This window comes from Piliocolobus tephrosceles, chromosome 3, assembly GCF_002776525.5.
Source record: "Piliocolobus tephrosceles isolate RC106 chromosome 3, ASM277652v3, whole genome shotgun sequence".
Classification (NCBI taxonomy): domain Eukaryota; kingdom Metazoa; phylum Chordata; class Mammalia; order Primates; family Cercopithecidae; genus Piliocolobus; species Piliocolobus tephrosceles.
The window spans coordinates 111,683,660-111,709,354 of record NC_045436.1 but is presented as its reverse complement, the minus strand read 5'-3'; the positions used below and the strand labels follow the sequence as shown (position 1 = coordinate 111,709,354).

General features: G+C 35.8%; 1 protein-coding gene across 9 annotated transcripts in view; it reads right to left on the bottom strand.

Annotated features, from left to right (window-relative positions):
• Positions 1-2,683: 2,683 nt before the first annotated feature.
• Positions 2,684-25,695, bottom strand: part of CNOT6L (CCR4-NOT transcription complex subunit 6 like) — a 104,186-nt gene continuing 81,174 nt past the window's right edge. For all 9 annotated transcript variants that reach the window (XM_023222488.3, XM_023222486.2, XM_023222491.2 and 6 more), the window contains exons 9-12: positions 20,512-20,663; positions 17,967-18,194; positions 15,303-15,505; positions 2,684-9,881 (exon numbers count right to left, since the gene is read on the bottom strand). In XM_023222488.3, coding sequence (XP_023078256.1) covers positions 9,669-9,881; positions 15,303-15,505; positions 17,967-18,194; positions 20,512-20,663 — 796 coding nt within the window. In that variant the 3' untranslated portion in view covers positions 2,684-9,668. The remainder of the gene's footprint in view (positions 9,882-15,302; positions 15,506-17,966; positions 18,195-20,511; positions 20,664-25,695) is intronic.

Genomic DNA, 25,695 nt, shown 5'->3' with positions numbered 1-25,695 from the left:
GGAATCAGAAGAATATAGTGTACACACCCAAAGAATTCTAAGGTCTGGGCTAACATGACTAGGAACTGAAGAAACATGTAAAAGTAGATATTCAAAGTGCAAACCAGGGCACCAGAATAAGATTGCATTTTATTGACATGGTGGCACTCTTCAGTGGATCAAGCAAGGAGTCCTGGAGGCAGTCCTAATATACTGCTGGCATGCCTCCTTGGAACGCAGTGTTGCAGGTTGTTTTCCCTGGGAAGAGACTCAGATGGAGATTAGCATGCAGGAAACTTATCAGTGAGTGCTCTCAGAATCAAACCCTGTAAAGCGGAAGGAAAGGAATTACGATTTGACTGAGAAGAGTTCAGGGGGACAATGCAGAAAGGAGCCCTGGGAACTTTGAAGATGGGAAGGCCCTTCAGAGTTGCTGAGGTGGGCTAAGACCCAGACTTTATCTCCACCCACACCCAGGCACGGGAAATATACTGGCTGCCCCCAGAAAGGGGTCATTTTGGGCTCACAGTGCTGGCATACACAGACTCATCACATTGACGAGAAGGTGGGGTTGCTCCCACAATGGGAGGCAGAAAGAACCATGTCTGAAATCCAAGAGTCACTGGGCATCTCTTGGTTCCTTTATGTCTATGAACGCAACCGTCACCCAGCAAGTGTAACTGTATCTTGTAGGGATGAAGGTCTGGGCACACCACCTCAGAGAAGCAACCTAGATCCACTGACAGGCTGCTGCAAAGCTGTGTAAAATCTGAAAAGTGTAATAGAAGAGGGAAGATAAATATTCATCACAACCTCAGAACCAGCTGCAGCAGGGGACTATATTCTTTGTCCCACTACTCATCTATTTCTTTTTATTGAGATTACAGCCTGCCACAATGTAGGCTATGATGAAATGGACTTGACCCTGGGCCCAAACAGATCTCAGTGGTACAAGCAGTTACACTGTAGTGGTCCTTTCTTATGCTTCACCCCAGACCTCTCAGCTCACTTCCTTATTCTATTACCTTGGCAACCAGATGCACACCAGTGTAACTTGATGCACTTTGCTGAGCCACACCAATTATTTCTCGCTTTCTGCACCCACCCCCCTCATCCCATTTCTCCATTATCACTATATGGGACACTGCAGGAACTTGCTAAGTGAATTTGATACATGCACAAACATGGATGGGAAAAGGAATTAACACCCACGGAGTAACCTTTGCCTCATCCCATTCCTCATGAAGATAATTTTCAGGTGTCTTCTATTCAGCTCCACAGAGGGTCCTTGGCATGTTTATGCCCCAGTTGCCCAGAGAAGTGATCAATCAGCTCTCTAACGCATCTTTGACTTGGCTTCCCAAACTCCTTCCCTATTTCATTCTTCCTTGTCTCCCATTCATTCTTGAGATCAATTACCCAAAGAAACTACCTCCATGCAAACCCTTGTCTTGGTTTCTGCTTTTGGGACAGCCACTTTATGAGATTTAGTTCATCTCCCCTTTACCATTGAGCCTACATTTTGCCCAAGGTCACATGGTTAAATGAAAGGACACTTGGTGAATGTCTTCAATGCCTCATCACAAAGGTATCTTAACAAGGCATTTATCTTGAAATCTGGACAACTTCAAGATTCACTTCATGTGAGAGTGATTCCACTTTTGGAGGACTTCCTAAAGGCTAGTGAACACAAAGGCTTCCGTGAAGACAAGGTCCTCAGGGTCAGTGACAGCCTCACATTGGATCCTTGGTAAAAACAAGTCAACAGGCCCTAAGCTGTCAATGTTGACAATCTGTTCCAAAATAATCTACCATTATGTTTTCCAAGTACTTACTAAGCTGCACAGCAGTTTTCTGTTTCACTGAAAACGTTCTCCATTACACCTTATTTTAAAGTCATTTTTCAGCTGAATAGCTGTAAACATAGTTTGCAGAATTCCTATTTCACTATGTGCCTTCTCTTTTTTTCCAAGATTCTACAATTTAAGATATCTTTACTTTGACTAAAACACTGGAATATCTTCTGTGTCATAAGGAGTATTTGGAATATGAATTCTCAGAGGATAGGCATTATAAAGATGTCTTTCATCTTAATATACCCACAGCACCTTGTTAATAGAAGACACCTGAGTATCTGTTGAATGAATTTATTTGAGATCTTAGCAGGTCCAGTTGTTGAGTTTCTTCAATATTGATAACTCAGCAATATCTGTCTGGTGGTTGTCAGTCAGGATGGACTAAATTAAGCCCTAATAACACAACTTTATTGCATTAACACACTGAGATTTAGCAGTTTTTTCTTACATTACATGTCCAAAGGACAGCAGGGGAGTTCTGTTCATCAAAGTCACTTAAGGATCTGGAATGAGAGATTTCATCTCAACATACGCTTCTATGATCACACAGGCAAGAAAAGGAAATATGGCAAATTAAAGACTGGCCCTTAAAGTTCCACTCAGAAGTGACATACATCCCTTTGCTCTGGTTTCTTCAGGCAAAGCAAGTCATATAACTAGCTTCAGATTTTATTTTAAACAATGTACTTAGTAGTTTTCACTAGAAAAAAAAATGTAGCATGAATTTGTAATTACGTATTTTGCCCTGAATTATCTCGGCTCTCTACTTCACTTTAGAAGAGACATATCAACCTAAAAGGAGAGGTTTATACTGCACAAATAAAGAGTCAAAAACCAAGACAAAGGTATGCAGTTGCAAAATGGCCATTTATTGCCTACAGGGAAAGGAAAGGGAGGGAGAGAAGGGAAGTACACAGGTGCAAGGAAACAAGCATATATTTAGCCCTATACATCATGTGTGAGCAGTAACCAATCTCCAAAATGGAAAAAAAATATTTTGTTATCTGACATAGTAGTTAAGGTTCTTAAGCACCTCCCTTCTGAGCTGCCACAAGATTTAAAAGGCAGGACTGCTTTTTTTTAAGTCAATGTTCACATTAATGAAAAAATACTACCAACCGTGTCCTTTTGCACGCACACTTTGTACAGTGTCTATTGTGAAAAACATCTCAGCTGAGCAGTTTTGGTCAAGATTCAGACCTCATCAACTGTTTAACTGTAATAAATAGAAAAATAAAGCAGCTGGTGATTTTGTCAAAGAGAATGTGTTCAGTAAGAGTAGAACCACTTTCTCCAGGGATGGCAGAGAGTGTTAAATGGTTAAAACCTACAGAACCAGTCTATTAAACATTAAACACTAGCAAGCTATAATTACATGGCACTTCATTAAATATTCTAATTTTTAAAAAATCTTAGATTTTTAAACTGATTACTGAAACACAATAACAAGTTGATTTAGTCCTTGGCTTTTTCTTAGAACAAAAGCAAAGTAAATATACAACCTAAAACAGCAGAATTTGTTTTGGAATAGTATCAGTGGAAACTACCAAGTATTCAGGGAAAAAGTTACTAAAACACCTTGCTTGGTTTTATAGTCATGTGCTTTGCTTTCCAACCATTAGAATTAGATAGTTACAAAAACACTTTATAGGCCACAGAATGACTCAAATGTATGCAAAATAATGAATTCTTTAACTTAATGCCTGGTAATGAAAATAAATGAACCTTTCCCTACTCAAAAGATAAATTGAGTGGAAAAGTAGATTGTCCCATGGACAATTAGTTGGCACTTGTTATATAGTTGAAAAAAATCACAACAGAAGATATAAATTAATCCATGGTGAATTTGACCCACACACCCTGGTCCTTTTGGAGAGAAAAAGTACATATACACTCTCTTTTTTTAAAAAAAAAGTCCTCCATACTTCCCCACTCCAGAGACAACAAAGCCAAAGATGAAACATTCAACCTTCTCAAAACATTCTAAGTATTTCTATTGAACTCTGTATCTCAGCTTCTCCAAGATGAAAAAGTTGTTTGCATTTGGACAACTGTACGAATGCCCATAGTGCACATCTCAGTGCTGCTGGTGTTTAAGAAATGTCACCCATAACCCTGAACAATTCCAGATCCAGTGTGCAGTAACACAGCCATCCAAATCCCTCCCCCCGAAAAGTTGGCAGAGCACCGCTCAGGAATTTCACAGGTAAGGGAATATATTTTTAGCAGGTTAAGCACAGAGAAAGGACAGTACAGTTTCTAAGTAAATACAAACCCAGATACTGCATCACTTACTGCCTCAAGATTGAAACAAGCAGCAGGATACTAAGTCTGTTTGGTAAGAAGCAAAGCCATTGTTTGTTTGACATCAATGCTGAACCAATTTTGTGACTTCAGATAACTACAAACTAAATAAAATGTGGTACATATAACAATTGATAGCTTGAAAGAAAATACATCAGTAATTTGAAATTAATATGGAACTGAAATGAGCAAGAAAGGACCACTTCTGAGAGGGTTATCATGATTCTTATGCTTTAGAGTTAAAAGTGACAGACAGACAACTGGAAAATTATCTAAATTTTGAGATTGTCCTAACAAAAATAACTAATAATAGGCACCAAACTAGAGCCTCCGAAAGATTCTGAAAGCTGAGTGGACCATGCTACCACCATGCCAAAAGAGTCATATCACTTGGCATTTGTATATCATTTTCATAATGTGATTTGTTTCTGATGACATACTTCTAAATGTAGTTCAATGCTACCCAGTTTATACAATGTACCATAAAAATTAACATTTAATAAGCACAAATGTCCTTATTTCATATGCTTTGAAAGTGAAAGCTATTTTGCTTAAAAAATATTCCATTACTTCAATGTTCATGTCTGTTGAAAGAAGAACTCAACATGTTTATTTTCCTTTGGTTCCAAGAATAACCCAAGTCTAACCAAACGTATGCCACAAGAAATTGTCAACTGGGTTCATAAAGCTTGGTATTTTCCTGGTATCACCCTATTTCCTGGTTTAGGACCTGTGGTTTAATAGAGACATTTACATAAAAAAGGTATTTGGTTAAAACAAGAAATATGCATGCTCTTCCTTACCACCTTCCTGGAAAGAACTGCTTAGTTTCTTTCTGTGAATCTTGTTCAAGACATCCTGTAGTATAGATATAAGGGCTGCTTCTTTTTTACCCTCAAGCTTTAATGTGACACTTACAAAATAAAGGTGAGCATATCACTCTATAAAATGAAAGATGCTCTTGGCATCCTGTTCTTAAACAGATTAGAACTTTGGTAAATAAGACAGGTTAAAGATGTACTAAAATGTTTGAATTTAATTTTGGTGATTACGATGCTATTACAAAATTAGAACTGCCCAAAGCAACCATAGTATAAAAGTTCTCATCTGTCTACAAATTCAAAACTTTAGTTCAAGTTTCTGGCTTCCCTAGTTAATTTGTCTACCTACAATTCACACAGTTCTCCAAACATGATATGACTCAAAGGGAAAGGCGTAAATGAATCTGCTACACATTAGAAAAGTGACCTTTTTTAAAGGGTAGGGCAGGTGGCAAAAAGAGTATCTTACCAATGTGAGAATTCACATTTCTGTCAAAATGTAAGTATGTATGAGCGCTATTTTGAAAATGTGCCGTAAAGTCTCTGCTTGCTATAAAAACCATTATTTTCCAAAAACTGGTCATTTTTTGGTCAAATGGTCAAATTCCAGAAACAGAATTTAAAAGGTTAGAATCAAATAAGCATTGGGACACAGTTTTATCATTAGAAAATCTAGCCATGTATTATGAATGACATAATGATATGGTTATATGCCTCTGGTTCTTCAAAGAACATATTTAGCCTATTCTTCCCTGTGCTTTCTATACTCTGCTGTTTCATACTAAAAGTATAGATGGCATTAGTGATTTTTAGAAATGCTTGGAAATGCAAATACAAACTTAAATTTTCACCCATTTAACAATATAAACTTAGAATTTTAAAATGGAACACTATATTTGCCCATGTTCCAGTTTTAATGTGCCACATCCTCAATTCTAATATAATCTACCATAGAATCAAGTGATATGAGCCTTAGATATCTTTCAACTTTCTACCTTGCTTCTCTGTGATTTAATATGTAACTTTAAGACACCAAAAAATACGGGCAAATAAGAAACGGAGCTTTTATATTTTTGCCAACTACACTAAAACACAGTGGCTTCTTTAATACATTCACACAGGATGCTAACTAGTAAAATTAAATATCTGCCTATGAATATCAGAAAAGTAATCTGAAAAGAAAGAGCTTGGAACAAGGCAAATGGGAGGGGAGGAAAAGCTGGTCTCAGAACCCATTGTGCCATACCTGACTTCAACATGTGATATTCAAATGAATGTTCACACGCCTTACATCAAAGAAATGAAACAAAAATATTCAGCTATGTTGTTATACAAAAATTTTTTTTTACATAAAACATCATAAATCTGCAACAGATTTACTATATCTGAATTCTAAAAAGTTGCCTATAGAATGGTGCTGGGATTCTGTTCTCTGCTTGCTTTTAGGCAGTGCTGTTGCTTAAAAGTTGACACCAGGCACAATATTTTAAAACAAAATCAACAAGCAAGGAGCAGTAGGTGGATCTGAGCCTTTCCCAGATGTCAGGCCTGAGGATGCTGCAATATTCCCCATCAAAATGTGTAAAGCTATGAGGCGGATACTGATGCCTGAGAGAGTGGGTGACTTGACATGCACTTGTATGACTGTAATAATGGCAAACAGTACAGTTTTCTCTTCCTCAAACAATACTGTTTTAGTAAATTTAAAGAACATTCCAGTTCTTAGACAAATATTGAAATATTTAAGTTTTAGAAAAACATCTATCACATTCTGAAAATGCCCAGATTTTTTTATCTTCTGATTAAAATATGCAGCAGCCCAATGGCATAAAGCTTAACTCATTCTGATAACTAGAAAGTATATGAAAATATATATTTTACTTTCATTGAATATATATATGTCATTCACCTCTTCCTTTTGGCTTCTCACTGCCAAAGTTCCAAATGGCATGCGTTTTAACAAGACAATGCTGAGGAAAGCAGCATTTCTGATCATCTGAATTGGCAGCTCAAAACAGATACCACTCCTTTTACAAAGGGAACAGAGGGTGAAGGGTATGTGAAATTTGGGCAGTGGGCTAAAGGGAAACCGTGCACATGAAATTTGGGTTACCATGCCCCAAGTGTGTACCACCCAAAACATAACACAATTACCTACTTCAACAGAGCTACTACCAACATTTACTAAAACCACATTAAAAATACACAGGATAATGAATGGTTTGAAAGAGCGCATTTGAAGCAGAGAGAACCCAATTACACACCTTCCTGCAACAGAGTGCCTCGATCATACACAAAATAAACTTAAGCTGTTTACAACGTTTCCCATTTTTTTTATTTTTTCCCTCTACATTTAACTATTAAAAAAGTTTTTTATTAATAAATGGGCTCCTCTGTGGTTCATATACAATCATAAGTGAACTTTAAATTCCATTTTATACAAACATCTCAAAAAATATTGGGAGTGAAGTATGGTAGGAAATATTGCTCACATTGCTAATTAACATGCGTATATGAAAGGAGGAAAATGTTTTGTTAGTGCATATACCTCCAGAGCAGAAAACCCACCCAAAACAAAAGATCTAAAATAAAACATACAGTAGCTGATTACAAAAAAAGGTAATGTCCACAAAATTAAGTTTTTCATGCTATTCTACTTTCCAGTACTATGCTTCAGGTAATCAATTTGCATGGCTAGATGTTGGATACTTGAGGTATATAAGAAGGGAAACCTGCATGTTGAGGAAAATCTGTCATCTTAAGGGTTGTTTCTTCTTGTTTATTCTGGTACTTTAACATTTTTAAAAGAATATTTTATTTACATCAAAATTCACTGAACTACAATGACATTCCAATTATAACAGATGACAAACAATGCCTCTATCACTAGGCACTTTTAAAAGGGAGTTTAGGCTTTACAGAACCCTTCTGATGCAATCCCATGTATGATATGACATCATCCCACCACCCTCGTCCCACTAAAATTACCCTTCTGGGGAAATATTATCTTATATAGCCTGATTAATTTACTATGGAAGAAATTAGCATAAAATGACCAAAGTAAATGTATCCTTTAAGACCAATAAAACAGTCTAAGATGTCAGGTTTGAAAGAGGAGACAAATTGTGTATATTTAAAACTAATTAAATAATTTAAATTTGACCTGTACTTTATATATTAGTGAGACACAAATATAGGCTATTGTCTTTTAAAATTTCATTCGCATAATGGAAAATTTCTTGTTTAATAAAAATATCACATTTTGAGACTAGAAACAGTAAAGTGCATGAAAAGTTTAAAATATAAATTTCAGAAAACTCTTATAGCAGCAAAAAAGCAGAATAAAGAAAAACTTAAAAACACAGACACAACCTTTTCCTGTTACTGTGCCATAATTAACATCAAGTAGCCAACCAATTATTCCCCAGAAAACAGTATTCTGTTCACTGCCTCTTGAGTCACAGATTTTCAACTGGCTCCTCCTAAGCAAAAAAAAAGATTCCAACATACCTAAAGGCATCAACAATTGGGAATAAACCAGTAGCTTCTTAATTCAACCCTGACAGACAAAGGAAACAAAGATTAAAAGCATATGATGGCCATTTGGCAGCTAGAGTCAGGACAATGGCCCAAGGTTTTCAACTACTGCCCCAAACGTGTTCCCTCTCTCCCAAATCCTTTGCACTGTCATCTCAAAAAAACCAACAGCCCCATAATCTATGTTGGAAACACAAAGTATTAGTATGATTTTCCCTATCTGAAACTTTGATCAAGGTCCTTTTATTCAGATTTTAACGTTTGACTATAATGGCAAAAATGATATAGGTCATATAACATCTGTTTTCCTGGTACAACCGAACAGAAAGAAGGTTGAATTGGAATAAGGAAAAATTCATTCTGTGGGCATCCTAAATGTACTGCATTCTATTTTCAAGGTATGTGGCAATATAGATTACTTACTCTTTCTCTATAAATAAACTTGAGAGACAGGCTTAGAATTAATACTTCCAACAAGGTTATATAGAGAGGACAAAAAAACCAAATTGATTCCTTAAAAAAACCCCAAACCAGCATTTGGCCAACAAATTGTCCTGTGGTGTTACATGCTTGATTATGAAAGCATACTGTGCAACCATCTTTAATTTTTCAAATTCTCTTAAAACGTGTAGAGGCTATCTCATAGTTTATGTACAGAACGAGCAAATTTAAGTACTCTCTTAATGTGCAAATGATTTGGGAATCCAAAAATCAGTTATAAAGGAAAAATTCAAGGTTTTCCCTGGAAGGCATATCATTCAGTTTAAAATACTGTATTTATAGTTTTTAAAAATTGCCTTTTATAAAATGGTTGGCTCACTGAAACCACTCAAAAGAAAGTATTTGTTTTGGAAAAACAAATACACTGTTGTTGGGCCTCAAATTGGTAATTTATCAATTTTGAATGCTGGCTCTTAATACAATATAAAGAAGGTCCAATTTAAAAACATGTTAAATTAAAATTTTGGAAAGAGAGTAATACTTTGGTTCCAGCCCTACTGCCAAATGATACCAATATGCACAAAAATGTACAAAGTCTTACAGCAAACACATAATGAAAGAAACCTGAAGAAGCAGCTTAAGGATGGCCATACTTCACTCCTACATACTTTGATTTACAACTGTACAGGTCCGTAGCAACAGATCCCCGTCTTGGCGGGGCAGTACTCCACTACCTCCGATTAGGCAAGTGAACACCATTGACAAGAGGCAGGAGTGGAGGGTGGAGTTCAAGTTGTGTTAACAGTGAGAAGTGGTCTGAAGGGATGTGAGGGTGTGGACACCCAGTGATGTTGTTCTCAACCAGCCATTGAGGATCTAAAGGCCCCAGGACACCAAGCACGTTCATATGAGTCTTGGAATAGAAAATGTAGTCAATCACGCCCTGGAAAGAGATTGGGGATAGGAAGAAAAGAAAAATTCAAGATACATAAAGAACAATCCATAATTTATAAAAAACAAAAAACTGAGGATCTTTTCTTTTGGTACCTGTTGTCTTGACAGTGGGTCAAATAAGGCTCAAATCTTCAATGGGTATTACATGAAATAAAGGTGGCTCAATAGGAAAACACAGCATGCTACTGGAATTATAAATCCTTCCATTTGTGTGTAAGTGATAATTTGAGAAGCTAAACACATTAAATTATGTCCAGTTATCTTTAGAATTGGCCTGCTTGGTTTAGTGAAATCTAACATATCAGTATAAATATAATGGAAACTGTGCTAATCCTATTGACTATAATAAGTAGAAAATAAGAATATTTATATAAGCACATACATAGTTAATGTATTATTTTCAATTATTTGCATATTGAGATATCCAAACACACCTGGCTGAAGCTGTAGTAAACCATGTTTATGGATTTGCTAATCCTAGTTTAGCTTTCCCAGATTTGCTACATACATACAAAACACTACACAGTTAACTGTCCAATTCTTAATTTAAAACCCTCATTTTCACAAATACTAGAATATGTGTAAATTCTGGATTTCCTTCCTGCTTAAGGATAACTCAGCAAAAATCATTCAGCAGGAAGTCATACATAGCAGTTTTATCTCTCAGAGCTAGATGACTTGTTAGTCTGACCAGTAAGTCTCAAAACCAGGGGGCTTTTATTATCCCAGATTGTGTATGCAAGAGGGCAAAATCAAATTTCTTCCTATCTAGTTCCTATTCATATCAAGAGAGCCTGAGTCCAAGTAGGGAGAAATATTTCTACACTGTAAAAACCTATTTACAAATACTATACATGAGTTCCAGCCAATACTTTAAAAAGTATTATAATGAAATGGGCTACTTAAAACACAAAAACTTTTAATGAAAACAAATTTTTATATTGTGAGATTTTGGACACAATCATTTCAGTTTGTTGATTTTCATTTGACCAATATCAAAACACCAAAACTGTTCCTCTTCTACTTCTAAGAGAGAAGATTCAGGTGCAGTGTCTCATGCCTATAATCCAACCCTTTGGGAGGCGGGGGCAAGAGGATGGCTTAAGCCCAGGACTTCAAGACCAGCCTGGTTAAACATAATGAGACCCAGGTTTTTACGAAAAATTCAAACATTAGCCAGGTGTGGCGGCATGCACCTATACTCCCAGCTACTTGGGAGGCTGAGGCAGGAGGCTCACTTGAGTCCAGGAATTTGAGGCTACTTATAATTGTCCCACTGCTTTCCAACCTGGCTGACAACAAGACTCTGTCTCTTAAAAAAAATAATAGAAAAGAAGCCCTTATCCAACCCTACTTTACCACAAATTAAGGAACTTACATGAGTCCAGGGGACTCCAAGTTTAAATAGTCAAAAAATGATAGGATCATAAGGTATTATCCCTTCATTTTGGTTATTTGCCTAGTTTTACAGTGATATTTTAGAAAACGAGTTAACAAGGATCAGGGTAATTTTATTTCTCCTTATGAGACAACTTTTTGCTTCAATTCTAAAATAAAACACATGAAACAATATCAATTACTTATGTGGAATAAAACCTCCTCTAAGGCCAGACACAGTGGCTCATGCCTGATTCCTGTAATCCCAGCACTTTCAGAGGCCGAGGCGGGCAGCTCACTTGAGGCCAGGAGTTCATTACCAGCCTGGCCAACATGGTGAAACCCCATCTCTACTAAAAATACAAAAAAAAAAAAAAAAAAAAAATAGCTGGGTCTGGGGGCTTGCACCTGTAGTCCCAGCTCCTTGGGAGGTCAAGGCACAAGAATTGCTCGAACCTGGGAGGCAGAGGTTGCAGTTAACTGAGAATATGCCACTGCACTCCAGCCTGGGCAACAAACCCCCCTATATCTTACAACCTTATTAGAGTGCTATCATGCACATCAACTGCTAGAATTCTTTGAAAAGGTAGGCCCCAAGAAAAAAATGTTAAACACTCCAGGAAGTAAGATGTTTTTAATTGAACGCATCACTTGTAACCATTCTCTTGGTTTGAAATATCCGGAGTAAAAACTCTTATCAAAACCCTTAGCCAGGTTATGTCTGTGAATTCACCCAACGTATTTGTACATATACACCTATGAGGAGGATCCCTAACTTTGATCATAGGCACAAAGGAGGTTACAGACTAATGATTTTTAACCCTTTTGAGTCAGTTTCTTTTTTAAAAGATATAATACACTATGGGAAAATGCACTCTTTATATTAGTAGTGACTATTATCATATAAGTCTATAGAACTGTATTTGAAAAAAAAGTCAAAACACAACGAAAATATTAATAGTCTGAGTTACCGTTATGCTAAGCTTTGTTTTTTAAAAGAATGCCAGAAAATTACAATACCAATTTCATAATGTAACAGAAAACTTTACTATTTGCTATAAAATAAAAGCTGCCCTTCCTTTTATTAAATGATTCAGGCACACCCTCAGATTAGAGGATAAGCGTGGGGTGAGGATCAGCAGCAGGTTTGAATTAAGCTGTTCATTAAACTTACCTGGTCTGAAAGTAATGTTGAAAAAGGAGTAATTCTTCTAATTGTTTTACTCTTCAGTTCATTCCAAATCAGTTTGCAATTAAATGAATCTGAGCTCTAAATACCTCTTTTCTACATTTCTATCTTGTTCAAGGACCAAGAAAGTAAATACTAAGCCAAGAAACAAAATTTAACACCTCTCTGATACAATGGCTCCTCACTAATACAAATGGATCTGTATTTGATGCTGATCACATGGCATTTTATATTTGATGTTACCTATCTTCTTTTACTGATAGATTTCAATATTGGGATAGCATTATAAAATGTATGTATAAAACTGAAAAGTTCATTTTCTGTTACTTGGACTAAGAGCTCAATTCTCTCTACTCACGTGTGCCCTTAGTTTAGTCTCTAGCCATCTTTCCTTCGAATACTATTCTATCCTCTCATCCCATCTATCTATCCAGCCAGACTATTTATCTTCCCATATATTACTCTCTCCCACCAACTTGTACCTTTATCCTTCTCTCTGATTCTATCTTATACATCCAGACATCAAACACTCTCTGAGCCAGACATTTCTAGTTCTTTAGCTGTGCTTATTTGAACAACGTAAACGGTTCAATAGGATTTTTGATGCAATTATTAACACAAGATCTTTTGAAGGACCATCAATAAATAATTTAAACCAATTCAGATGACTGATGAAGGTAGTGTTTCTCTGACTTTTTATTTACAGACAAGGAAGAAATAAGCTTTTAAAAAGTGTAGGCTGGGCACAGTGGCTCACACCTGTAATCCCAGTACTTTGGGAAGCTGAGGTGGACAGATTGCTTGAGCCCAGGAGTTCAAGACCAGCCTGGGCAACATGGTGAAACCTTGTCTCTACCAAAAACAAAAAACCCTCAAAAATACAAAACTTAGCCAGGCCTGGTGGCACACAGCTATAGTTCCAGCTACTCAAGAGGCTGAGGTGGGAGGATTGCCTAAGCCCAGGAGGGTGAAGCTGCAGTGAGTCATGATTGTGCCACTCTAGGTGACAGAGCGAGATACTGTCTCAAAAAAAAAAAAAAAAAAAAAAAAGTCTAGACTGGGTGCGGTGGCTCACACCTGTAATCCCAGCACTTTGGGAGGCTGAGGTAGGCAGATGGCTTGAACCCAAGAGTTTGAGACCAGCATGGGCAACATGGCAAAACCTTGTCTCTACTAAAAATACAAAAAATTAGCCGGGCGTGGTGGTGTGTGCCTGTAATCCCAGCTAACTGGGAGGCAGAGGTAGGAGGATGTCTTGAGCACAGAAGTTTGAGGCTGCAGTGAACAAAGATCCTGCCACTGGACTCTAGCCTGGGTGACAAACTGAGACCCTATCTCAAAAAAAAGTCTATGTGAAAAAGAAAAAAAATTTTTTCTTTTTACCTACATACATACCTAAACAATAATGATAGTTGCAGAATTACTAAACACTTATTTTCAGGAACTTTATCACAGGTCTGGGTTACGCTGGTAGATATATATCACTATAGTTACAAGGACAGGATTTAAGCTGTGGTAAACTGTGTACCATTAAAAGGTGTTCCTTTAAGCTTTCATAAAAGCAATGATGTGCTACAGTCAGCTAGTACTAGCTTTCTTAGCACCTCTTCCCAACTCTATGTTCAATGGTATCGTGTTGGGAGACTGGATTCTGCTACAGTAAAAGTACTTAAACCACAGAAATCGGCAAACACCACAAATCAGAGCTTTTTCCCAAAAAGCTCATTATTAAATATTTACCAGCACATCACTACATATGAGTGGCTGGAACAAAATGAACTATCACTGGATTGAATTATCTTTTCTAATAGCAAAAATACTAAATTAGATTCAATTTCTAAGCACTTTTTTTTCCACTTCATGATTATGAAAGGTGATTAGTAACAACACATGATTTTCTTTTTTTCCTCCTCCTATTTGTTTCTTGGAAAGGAGCTAACCCACACAAAAACAGAAAAAGGTTATTGGAGATGTAAGGGAGGCCATTTGTAAATTTCCTTTGGTGTTTTATTAAATTCCCTCTAGGCTTCTTATACTAAACTGCTTTCTAACACTTAGATTTTTCCAGATAGTGTAAGATTCTACTATAGATGCCTGAAATGCTAGAAAGTCAAAGAGAGGTACAATAGCAGAGTTACAGGTACATAGAGTGATCAGAAAACTAGCACTGGAAAAGAGATTACATAAAGCCACCACAATCTGTCTTTCTAAAGAAGAGCTGGTCCTGTACAATCGGCCTTTCCATTTTTTTTTGTATTTGTCAAAAAATGTCTTTTTCTTTGAGTGTTCCACTGCCTAGGAATATATTAGTACAAATACATGGATATAAAATAGAACCAAAGTACAACCTTCTCTAACCCCATCCCCAAAAGAAACCTGAAAAATTTAAAGATACTAAGACATCAATGGAAGGTAGAAAGAAAATCTTGAGAAAATACTACATGAATTCATTAAAAGTGAGTTTTGCTATATTCAGTGCTTTTCTGTCAGGGGCAGGAGGGAGGTTACTGCTGAAAGTTAGGGATGGTTTGAGCAGGTGAGGGTTAACTATATTGATATATACAAAGTGCTTTGACAAGTGCCTAGTACCTAGTGAGCATTTCAGAAGTTTTTGTTATTATATTATTTAAAATCTAAACAAATGAGAGAGCAAAAAGAATTTAAGACAACAATAGCCACAAAACCCAATGAACCTACTTATATCTAGGTGCATACTTAGCCTAGACATTTTAAGAATCTAAAAATTCCTGAAGATTATACAATTAATCATAAAGATTTACACCTTTCTTGTTACATGCTTGTATCTGAAATAATTTCTACACCTGCCCAAAGGCTGTCACTCACTTTGAAATCAAAGGTGTAATTGGTGTAAGGCATCAAGTTATTTTCATAGGCGCTCTTAAGTTGGAAGCCATGTGTGATTCTTCCTTCTGAGCTTCCATTCTTTCCATTGCAGCTGAAGTTCATAAGACACTCATTGTACCTTAGTTCCTTGAAGTCTTTATGGTTGTCAGCTACTCCTCCATTGCTTAAATATTCCACAACACCTGGTAGAATAAAGGAGAAAGAGACACTCCCATTTAGCATTTAGACCTTACACAAGGCTTCACAGCTAAGACTTGTTACCAGGTTAATCCACCAGGCTCAGAATGGTTTTCTTAGGTTGAGCCATATAAAACTACCTTTTGTCATTGTTTAAAAATAAAAAATCAAATACCAGCCATTTCATACGATTCAATCAAATGAATCAAAGGATGTTTGCCTATTTCAGAACAAAATATATCAGGAACCCTCAAAGATATCCTTAGTTTTCTTGGTGGTTCTTCAGGCCAAAGATGATTTCCAGGACCTAGGATGGCATTCACCAGGAAGGCATTAACCCTAAATGTTTTAGGAAAATTATTCCAAACCACTATCTCTTTAGCATTTTCCCATTCTAAGCAACAACTTTGCAAATATATAAGTAGAGCATATTAATAAAAAACATTTACAACAAAAACAGATTTTGCATCTTTAACGTTTCAATGTCTAGTGTCAGCTAGACAATATCATTCTTTATTTTGAGCTACAGTGAGTTTTCTCAGTCTGACACTATAAAGAATATTATATGCCAGAAATATACCACTTGGCTAAAAATACAAGGCTGAAGAATAGCATTCAGAAAAGTGCACTGCTTCCACTGAATTAGCAAACATGAAAATAGTATCAAAACCCTTATGATGATTAGTGAATTATTAGAGTCATCTTTCTATTTGTAATAAGGATTGATAGTAAGATATAATGAATGTGTGATAAGCACAATTATCAGTATTGTAAATAGCTCAGAAGGCACTACTATTTACCTAGTATTTGCTACATGCCAGGCACTGTTCTAAGTGCTTTATTCATGTAAATCTCGCACAGAATTCTATGAAGTAGATAACATGATTCCTCCCTTGTTAAAAATGAAGAACTAGGCTGGGTGTGGTGGCTCACGCCTGTAAACTCCCAACACTTTCAGAGGCCGAGGTGGGCGGATCACCTGAGGTCAGGAGTTCGAGACCAGCCTGGCCAACATGGTTAAAGCCTGTCTCTACTAAAAATACAAAAATTAGCTGGGCGTGGTGGCATGCACTGGTAATCCCAGCTACTGGGAGGCTGAGGCAGGAGAATCGCTTGAACCCGGGAGGCAGAGGTTGCAGTGAGTCGAGACTGCACCATTGCACTCCAACCTAGGCAACAAGAGCGCAACTCTGTCTCAAAACAAAAAAATAAAAGGAAAAATGAGGAACTTAGTCACAGATTGCATAGTTGGTAAGTAGCAGAATCAGGATCCAACCATGACAGTCTGGCACCAAAGTCATTTCACTGCATTGTGTTGCCAAATGCCAGTTAACTGGCTTTAACAAATCAAATACAATGGGAGAAAAACTTGCACTTGAGAGTAATTCAACTTAAGAAAGGAGCATGTGGTTAAAGTGCCAATCAGGCTAGGGGTTAAAGACAGATATTTATTAACAATAATTTCAGCATTATTTGCTAAGAAGAAAAAGATGTTTTCAAGTTCGGTGACTTTTTTAATACTCCAAGTGGAGGCATTTAGGTTATCTTATAGTAACCTTATTGTTACTTACTTTAAATAACTTAAAATAGCCTAGTAGTGATAATATACAAAATTTAACATATGCTTTGGTATTAGCAAAACAGTAATAGTTTAATGTTTTCTATTTGATACCTAAAATGCAGAAATTATTTTTATAAAAAGTAAAATGATGTAAGTTCAGACATAAAGTAGTTTAGAGGAGCTCAAGAAGTAATACGAAGCCCTACGATAATTTTAATCATTATTCTGTACCTACTAACAGTATCTAAATATCACTTAATGAATTCAGTTAAAAGTTGCTAATATTATTAAACTAGATAGCTACCTATAATGAATATTTTCTGGCTGCCCCTTCAGATCACCCTTCTGCAGTACACTCTGCCTCAGGAAGCTGATCTTTATTGCATCAACTGCAAATCCCTCCCCCCTCTAGCTTCTGGTTGGATTTGATCAATGGGCAGCCTGGCAGGAGATCAGAGGACAGAAACAGAGTGAGGTAAGAATATATATTCCCCTGGCACCCTTCTTGTTGGTCTGCCAGGGATTGACTGCTTCATGCAATTCAAAGCCATCACTCCTATTATGTGGCCCTTTCCTACAACTGTATTTTTTCCAAGTTCTGATGACAGACAGCTCCCACTACTTTCCCTTCTAGGTAGAGGAGTGGTAAAGAGATCTATTACTAAATCCCCTAGTGGCAGAGTACTGCATCATTTATTGCTTTGTTTCCCTTAAACCAGCCAACACCTTCGGAAATAGCTTCTTTATTAAACTCTATTACCCTGTGTCCCATCCATGGGATTCTTACTGACACATTCCCTAATTTAGAAGAGAAATTATCTACTCAAAATTTAGGAGCTAGCTGGCCTCTGAACCTAAGAGTAAAAGTGAAATTGAAAGCAGTGAGGAAATGATGTTATAAATACCTGAATCTGGCAATGAGTTAAGATCTGCACATAGCACCAGCGGGATGGAATTAGGATCTGCAGTTGGGCTGCCAGGCCTACTAGAGGCTTTCTCCAGAATGTTTTTAACCTCTGAGACAAACATCATGGTCTGGATAAGCTTCACATCAGAATACTCTGGGTCCCAATGCATGTGGGCATTTGCCACTATAAGCAGCTGTTTGTCTGCAGCATGAATAGGCTTCATACCTAAATTTAAACATTACAAAAAGAAGACATAGTTATGCTCTATGTTTGAAGAAATGTGGCATCCTCAGGTTTTCTCAGTATGATCCATAGCTACTTCTTTACTCTCTTCCATGAATTTATAACTTCCCTTTTATGTGATAAAGTAATTCTTAGAAGCTAAAGGGCTGAGATTCTGGTAATCCTACTATGGGAGTTACTCTCCTAGATCAAGTTGGCAAACTGTAGTCCATGGGCTAAATCTGGCCCACAAATTTGGTACAGCCCTTTAAATATCTGTCATTTAAATAGCACAATAATGTAGTAAGGCAGGTTTTCAGTTGAGTTACCTAAACCTCAATCTAAATTCTTACCACTGTCTAGTACTCATTCACCTTGCATTTCCCAAGCACAACACAGCACAACTGTGATAGGTCAGTAGTAAAAGGCAGTAAATTATATTAACCTATATAAGATAAAATAAGCAAGTAATTTGCTACCTGAACAAATTCACACCATATACCCAAATAACATTATTTTAAAAACCAGAATTATAGAGTAGTGTGCTATAAAAGTCTGGACACCTGGGTTTTAGACTTGGCTTTCTTACTAATTGTTTTATGTAGTCTTGGGTCAGTAATTTAAACAGATTCTTTCAGGAAATGAAATATTCAACTAGAGTATCTCTAAGGGTTTTTTTTTTATTTCTATAATTTTATGTTTTTTAATTCTGTTAAAATAAACATTAACATAGTACTTTCCAAAATGGTGGATGGAATACATTAAGATTTTTGAAAATTAAACATAGTTAACATTTACTGACAGATGTCCATAAAATATTCAAGATATAAAACTATTAATATACATACTCACATTCTGTATGTTAGTACCTCTATAGAGAAATCAACAAGAGCTATTCTAGAGTACAAATGACAGGAGGGATCTCTCACTTTTTACTTTACATACCTTTAAACCATTGGACTATCTGTAAACATACGGATTTTTATAATTTCTATAAAAGTATCTCAAATTTTTCTATTGGAATATAAGCTTTGGGGAAAAAGACCTAATTTTCTAAGTCTACTAGTTTGGTAAAGTTTCTTTCCAGTCTTACCATGCTATAATTATCTTCAGTGTTGATAAAACAAGGAACTGAAGTATCTGTTATATCTGACATAGTCACATTTAAAGCAATTTGATCATAAGATAAATACCTATAGCCAAATCTTCTAAGCTATCTTCTTTTCCTAGAAGTTTTATAGTGTCACTTTTAGCTATAGATTAAGTATTCACAATATTAAAAATTTTCCCCTTCAAGGGAGCCATAAGCACTATATTACTAAATTCCCCTTCTAGGAGTGCAACAGATATGTATTTCAGAACGTCAAAGTGTCTACTATTTAGAATTACTCTTCTGTAAATTAAAAGGGGAGTAAAACTACAAAAGAAATTCTCCACAATATCAGAAAAAAAAAAGTACCAAACTTTGGGAAGAATAAGATTGTAAAGGACATAAAAGTAGATAAAAAAGGAGGGGCTAAGAAAAGTAAAAAGTTCAAAATTTCACGATCAAAGATTATCTTTGATAATGAATAAATTGAAGTATGGTGAGAAAAGAAGGTCTGACATATATGTATGGTCTGAATAATTCAAATCAATACTCAAGGCAGAAATAATCTTTTCCTCTACAAAAAGTACAAGGGAAAAAAAGCCCTGACGTGGTCTCACTCCTTTCTTGCTTAAAATGTACTAATAAACAATGAAATGCTCAAAGGCAGGCAGTAGGAAGGATAAAAAAGGTCTGTTGTGTGTAAAGTACATAATGAGTTTCTGACTCTGAAGGAAGCTATAAATAATCTAAAATGCTAAAGAAAGTACCATGTAGATAAAAGATCCTGCTCTTACCCTGACAATGACTGAGATATAGCAAAGCAACTAGAGAAAATGTGCCAACTCCTTAACCTTAAAGACAAAAGAATCACACCCAAGAAGCTAAAAATATGAATCAAAAAGAGGACTAAGTCATCATAATTTCTAAATTCAGCCTAATCAAAATATCCGCTATTTCAAAGAACTGCTTGGGATTAATGGCATATTTAAAAAGATTTTATTACATATATTATCTGGTAAGTAAAAAAGACTGTGATAGAGAGCGCAGAATATTCCAACAAATGTAAGATGCTTTACACAATGGTGCTATTTTCCTGCCCATCTCCCTTAACTTTCCTCAAAAGAAAATAACTTTGCAATAAACAACAGCAAAATTCTCTTCACTTGTTTTGAGATGGAAAAACTTGGGATGGTGTTTATTTTTAGTAAGAATATTTTACACTGCACTCACCTGCTCCAAATAGTTCTTTGTGGACCTCTAATACCACAGCGACACCAATATTATCTTTTGTCATCACTCTGTTCAGCATAGCTTCGGATCCATCTGAATTAGCCATCGCCACTTGGTTAAATTCCACTGTATGCTTCTGCACCAATGTAAATCTAAAAGGTACATTATTATAATAACTTTAGGTACTTAGACTATCATGCTGAAAGACGTTAAATGAAAGAAACATGACATTATGCATTGTCTCCCCTGTCATTTTCTAGCTGCAAGTGGCCATGTGATACAGTTCTGGCCACTAAGACACAAGAAGTCTGACTATTGTGAAAAGTTTCTCAGAGGCCCCATCTAACAAAGATGGCATATATATCCCTTCATGCTTTTATATCTTGCCCCTTACAGCTAGTGCTTGGAGAAATAATAACCATCTTGTGACCATGAAATAAGAAGCAGGAAGGCAAAAGCCAACCTTCTAAAAATGGGGAAGCAGCTGAACCAGTTCTGGACTGCCTATTTCTGGAGTTCTTGTGTTAGAAAACCACCCTTCCCTCATTTAAGCCACTGCTAGAATCTTCTGGTATTTAAAAGTGCACACAATCTCAACTAAGTTAATTACAAAAAAATAAAAAGAATACAATCCACCTACCCTGTTTGTAGTTTTATTTCTACTACATCAAGGTATCTGTCAACAAAATGCAGGGGCACACCTTTATCTCAGCTAAGGAGTAACTGATTTTTCCATCTGGCTTTTACTAGAAAACTGCAATGGGGTATAAGTATTCTGAGAAACAGATTCTGCAAGATGAAGAAATGACTCTCTCTGTGATTACAGCTTCTGCACTAATAATATTTTCTTTCCTTCATTAATGCCAAATTATTAAGTATTGTAGAGTTGTAGGATTTAATATAATTAGTTTAGTGCTGCCATTTAATCACAGTGGGATCTTGGTCAAGTCCTTTAACCATTTTCAGCCTAATCGTATTAATTTGTGAAATATTTATGAGTAATCAAACCCTACTAAATACATCACTTGCACTAGGTGTTCAGTGGTGAGAAGACATACTTAGTCTCATAACAGATCCCCTCCCCACTTTCAAGCTTTGAAAACAGAAACTAGTTTCTGTTTCTTCAAAAATATCGACTTACTATGCTACAGGATGCTATACTAAATGAAATAATATTCCCTTCCCTGCTCCAATTCTGAATGTGTCAGATGGGCTGACAAGTGTAAAGGGTCAGTTTATGTGCCTATTTCTAACCCACAGTGCTTAAAGTGACTAGAGTTTCTACCCTCTAAAGAGGTTATCTATAAGCTTAAATATGAAAGATGAAAGTTACTAAGGTGAAGAATAGGGTTAAGAGCATCCCAGGTAGAAGATGTGAAAGGTCCTGAGACAGCAAAAAGCTTTGCAAGTTCATGTGTTAGAAAAGAATGGAAGGGTATGAAATGATGCTGAAGAGAGATAAAAGTTCTAAGCCAGGACATGATATCATTTGATTTACATTTTTTAAGATTACTTTAGCTGCTCAATTAAAGAATTATTAACTAGGAGGCAGATTAGAAAGTTTGTGAGGTTATCTGAAAGAGAAATGATGGTGGCTTGAACAAAGGCAAGAGAAATCAAGAAGAGTGAGCAGATTCAAAATGTGTCCTATAGACAAGATTGACCATTGTCCATATCAGATTTCTTCAAACAATTTTAAGCTGTGGAATACCTTTTACAGTTTCTGGTGAGATTCCCACAGATAAAACAGATAAAAGCAGCATTATGTTAGAATAAATCAACCACTGAAAACAAGCAACCTATTTTGATGAATACAAAACTTTGAAATCAGAGGACAGAGATGATATAGTTTTACATTAGTCTCAGTGTCCAATTAATTTTTGTATTTTGTTTTGATTACAGAGTATTATTAAAAATCCTGATTCACACAGCTATAAATGGTAAATAACTGGCCCTATACACAGAAAAAAGAAGCAGGCATGAAGAAATTTGATTCAGAGGTCTGCATCAAAAACAAGTTAACTAAGCAGCACTTTATGAACATGTTAATGATTTCTAAAATGTTAAAACTTGTATTTGAAACATGTGAGTGAACATGTTATTTTCAAATTACGGTTCAATTATTCAATTTAATTTTTGAGATATCTTCTAAATATTCACAGAACTTCTATGGTATACTTACAGGAACCTAGGATTCTGTATAAAAGTCTTAAAAATCCTGTTAATTATAATATTTTTAGAACTGGAATAATTTTACTTCTACCAAAGCCAGGTCATTCTTTACGGGGTGGGGGTAGGGGAACACAGGACTCTAATTAAAAGAACTATCTTAACTAAAATTTGCTTTCCTGTATTCTTCTCCCATTTTTTCCGTTAAACCTAGATCTAGATCTTTTCTTTAAAAGAATATAGATTAAATCTAATTTATCTTCCAAATGACACCACTTTAAATATCTGACAATAGATGTCAATGCTCTCCTACCTTCCATATCTTCTCCGGAAAAGAAATGATCAGTTATTTATAAGATATGTGATGTTGTTCATCTGAACAATTTGTTTAAATTTGCTCAACAACTTTAAATTGAACTGACAACTGGGTCTGTCTTTTTGAAAAGTTCATTTGAACAACTCAAGTTTACCCAAAGGTGCAGTACCTATAACTGGGCATAAATGAACTACAGCCTTCTTCATTTTTTAACTGTATTTTTTGTTAATAAAGACTAAAACTTCACTTTGGGGACAGCCATATTAATTATAAGCCAAACAGGAATTGATACATATCTGAAACGTTTTGATTTTTTTGTTTTTAAAACAAGTCTTGTCAGTCCTGCATTTATAGGTACTTCAAAACAAAAACGTGGAAAAAATGATTACATTAAATATGTTTATTGTAGAGATATGAGAACAAAGAAAACTAAGTCACTTATAACTCAATACTTCCATTTAAAAGTTGATATATTTCCACAGACTTTTCTCTACACACATACACACACACACACATATTTTTACGCAATTAGAACAATACTATTCTATCAGGGACATTTCCTATAACATTTAACATTCTTCCAAATCAATTTTGATGACTGAATTATAGTCCACTATACAGATTCACTGTAATTTATTTAACCTGTGTTGGACGTTTAAGTTAACTTCTCACATATTTTAACTAATGCCGTAATGAACATTGTTACATATATTTTTCTGCAGTCTCAGCTGATTCTTGTCCCTACCTCTTTTTATTCCTTCCATTAATAATCTAAGAGCAGCAATCATTACCTCAGTTAAGTATGACTTCATGAACTTCTGCTCATTAGTTCACCTGTTCAGATATCAAGTGCTCTGAAACTTCATCCTATTTAATTTTTAATTTTTTACAGATATATAAGATAGTTGTACAAATTTATGGGATATAATTCTATTTTTCTATTGGACATAATTCTATTTTTCTAACAGATTAAATATCCCTGCCAGCTTTTGGACATTTAGAAATGTTATGAGCATGCATTCTCTTCTCTCAAAACAATTAAATTTCTCAATAGCACATTATAATAAAAATAACAATAAAAAAATTACCATTATTGAGGATCTATTCAGTCTCAAGATTTGTGTTAAGCACTTCATATATGTTAGTCCTAAAATTTGCACATGGAGATATACTGCTCAGATTCCTCATCAGTCCTTCAGGGATCACTTCAGTTGCAGAAAGCTGCCTACTCATGGTCACATACTTCTGGGAGCACCACCATCCAATTAGAAATTAAAAGCAAAAGGTCCAGGGATTTGGGCCCCTGGTGATTTAACTCTCACAGGCCATATAAGCTCTAAAGCTCCCTGCTGAGTCACCTGAGGCAGTCAGGCCTGCAACACTTCACTTTTCTCCATATGTCCAATTCTGCTTCCTCCCCTTTGTTTCCACAGGTGTTGATTTCTAACAAACTCCTGAACACTGAACTATCTCCGAGTCTTCTTTCTGGAGAACCCAAATTGCAGTAGGAGGTATTACTACTGCCATTATAAAGATGAAGAAAACTCAGGCTGGCCAAGTCTGTCTTTTTGAAAAGTTTGATAGTTCATCCATCCCCCAAATCCTAGAATTTCTCTACTCCAGTATTTGTAACAGATTACCTTTGCCAGTTCTCTAACCACACTTCTGTAAGATCTTTAATACCATAAGATATAATTATCTTCATTTGAAAACCTAACTAGTTAGTGTAGTTTAGTGACTCTCCTGGCTTACCAATCTCACTTTCGTGGTTTGCCATTCTCCTCTTTACCTGATCTTAGTGTTTCTACTTTGAGAAAAATTCTTCTCAATAGAAATCATGAAAGCAAAACATAAATTGTATGTAGCTGTTTTTTGTTGATCATCAATTACTGATTATACAGTCTGCAGTGGGTCCATTCCTTCCTTGTTATTTACAGTGCATAATGTTAGTTAAAATATCCTCCTCAGTGCCTTAGCACTTTCACCCAGTCTTTTCTTTTCCTTAAGTTTCTTGGTAATGATCATAGGTTCATAAAACTTTTTAAAAAATACATGATTGGTTATTGATTTTTCTTCATTTAAATAACAATTCTTTAAACATAAATCTTGAGCAACCGCTGAGTTATTAAGACGCTTGCAACTACCCTTCCAACCTTCTTTCTCATTGGTATATACTGCCATACTTTTGACTTTTAAAACTTCTCAACCTTTTAAAGGTATCTTCTTTTTAATGTCTTTGCTTTCAAAAGTCGAGAAAAGCAAAACTAGTCTTCCTAAACAGGATGCATATATCATTATAACACTCCCGTCCACTGACACTGAGAAACTTTAGCGCACACATTCTCACTCAAGTTTTATCACTACAGCTTCACTAAGGGTTGAAAAACCAAAGAGAGAGTTGAAAACTAGTTGAACCAAATAAAGTTCCTTCTTTCTAGTAAATAAGAGTATTGATATGTTTCTTGAACTTTAAGATTTTCTCAGGTATTCTGCTTTTAAAAGAATGAGATTTCCAGCATTAGTGCTGATGGCTGTAATCGTCTACAATTTATCTTGTTTACTTGTTTATAACTGTAAAAATTTATAATATAGTAACATATAGTTACCCATATTCTATCCCTACTACCTTAACAATGCTACTTCTTACATTCCCTTCCCATACAAACCAAATGCACTCTACTCTGCATGTACTGTCTGTC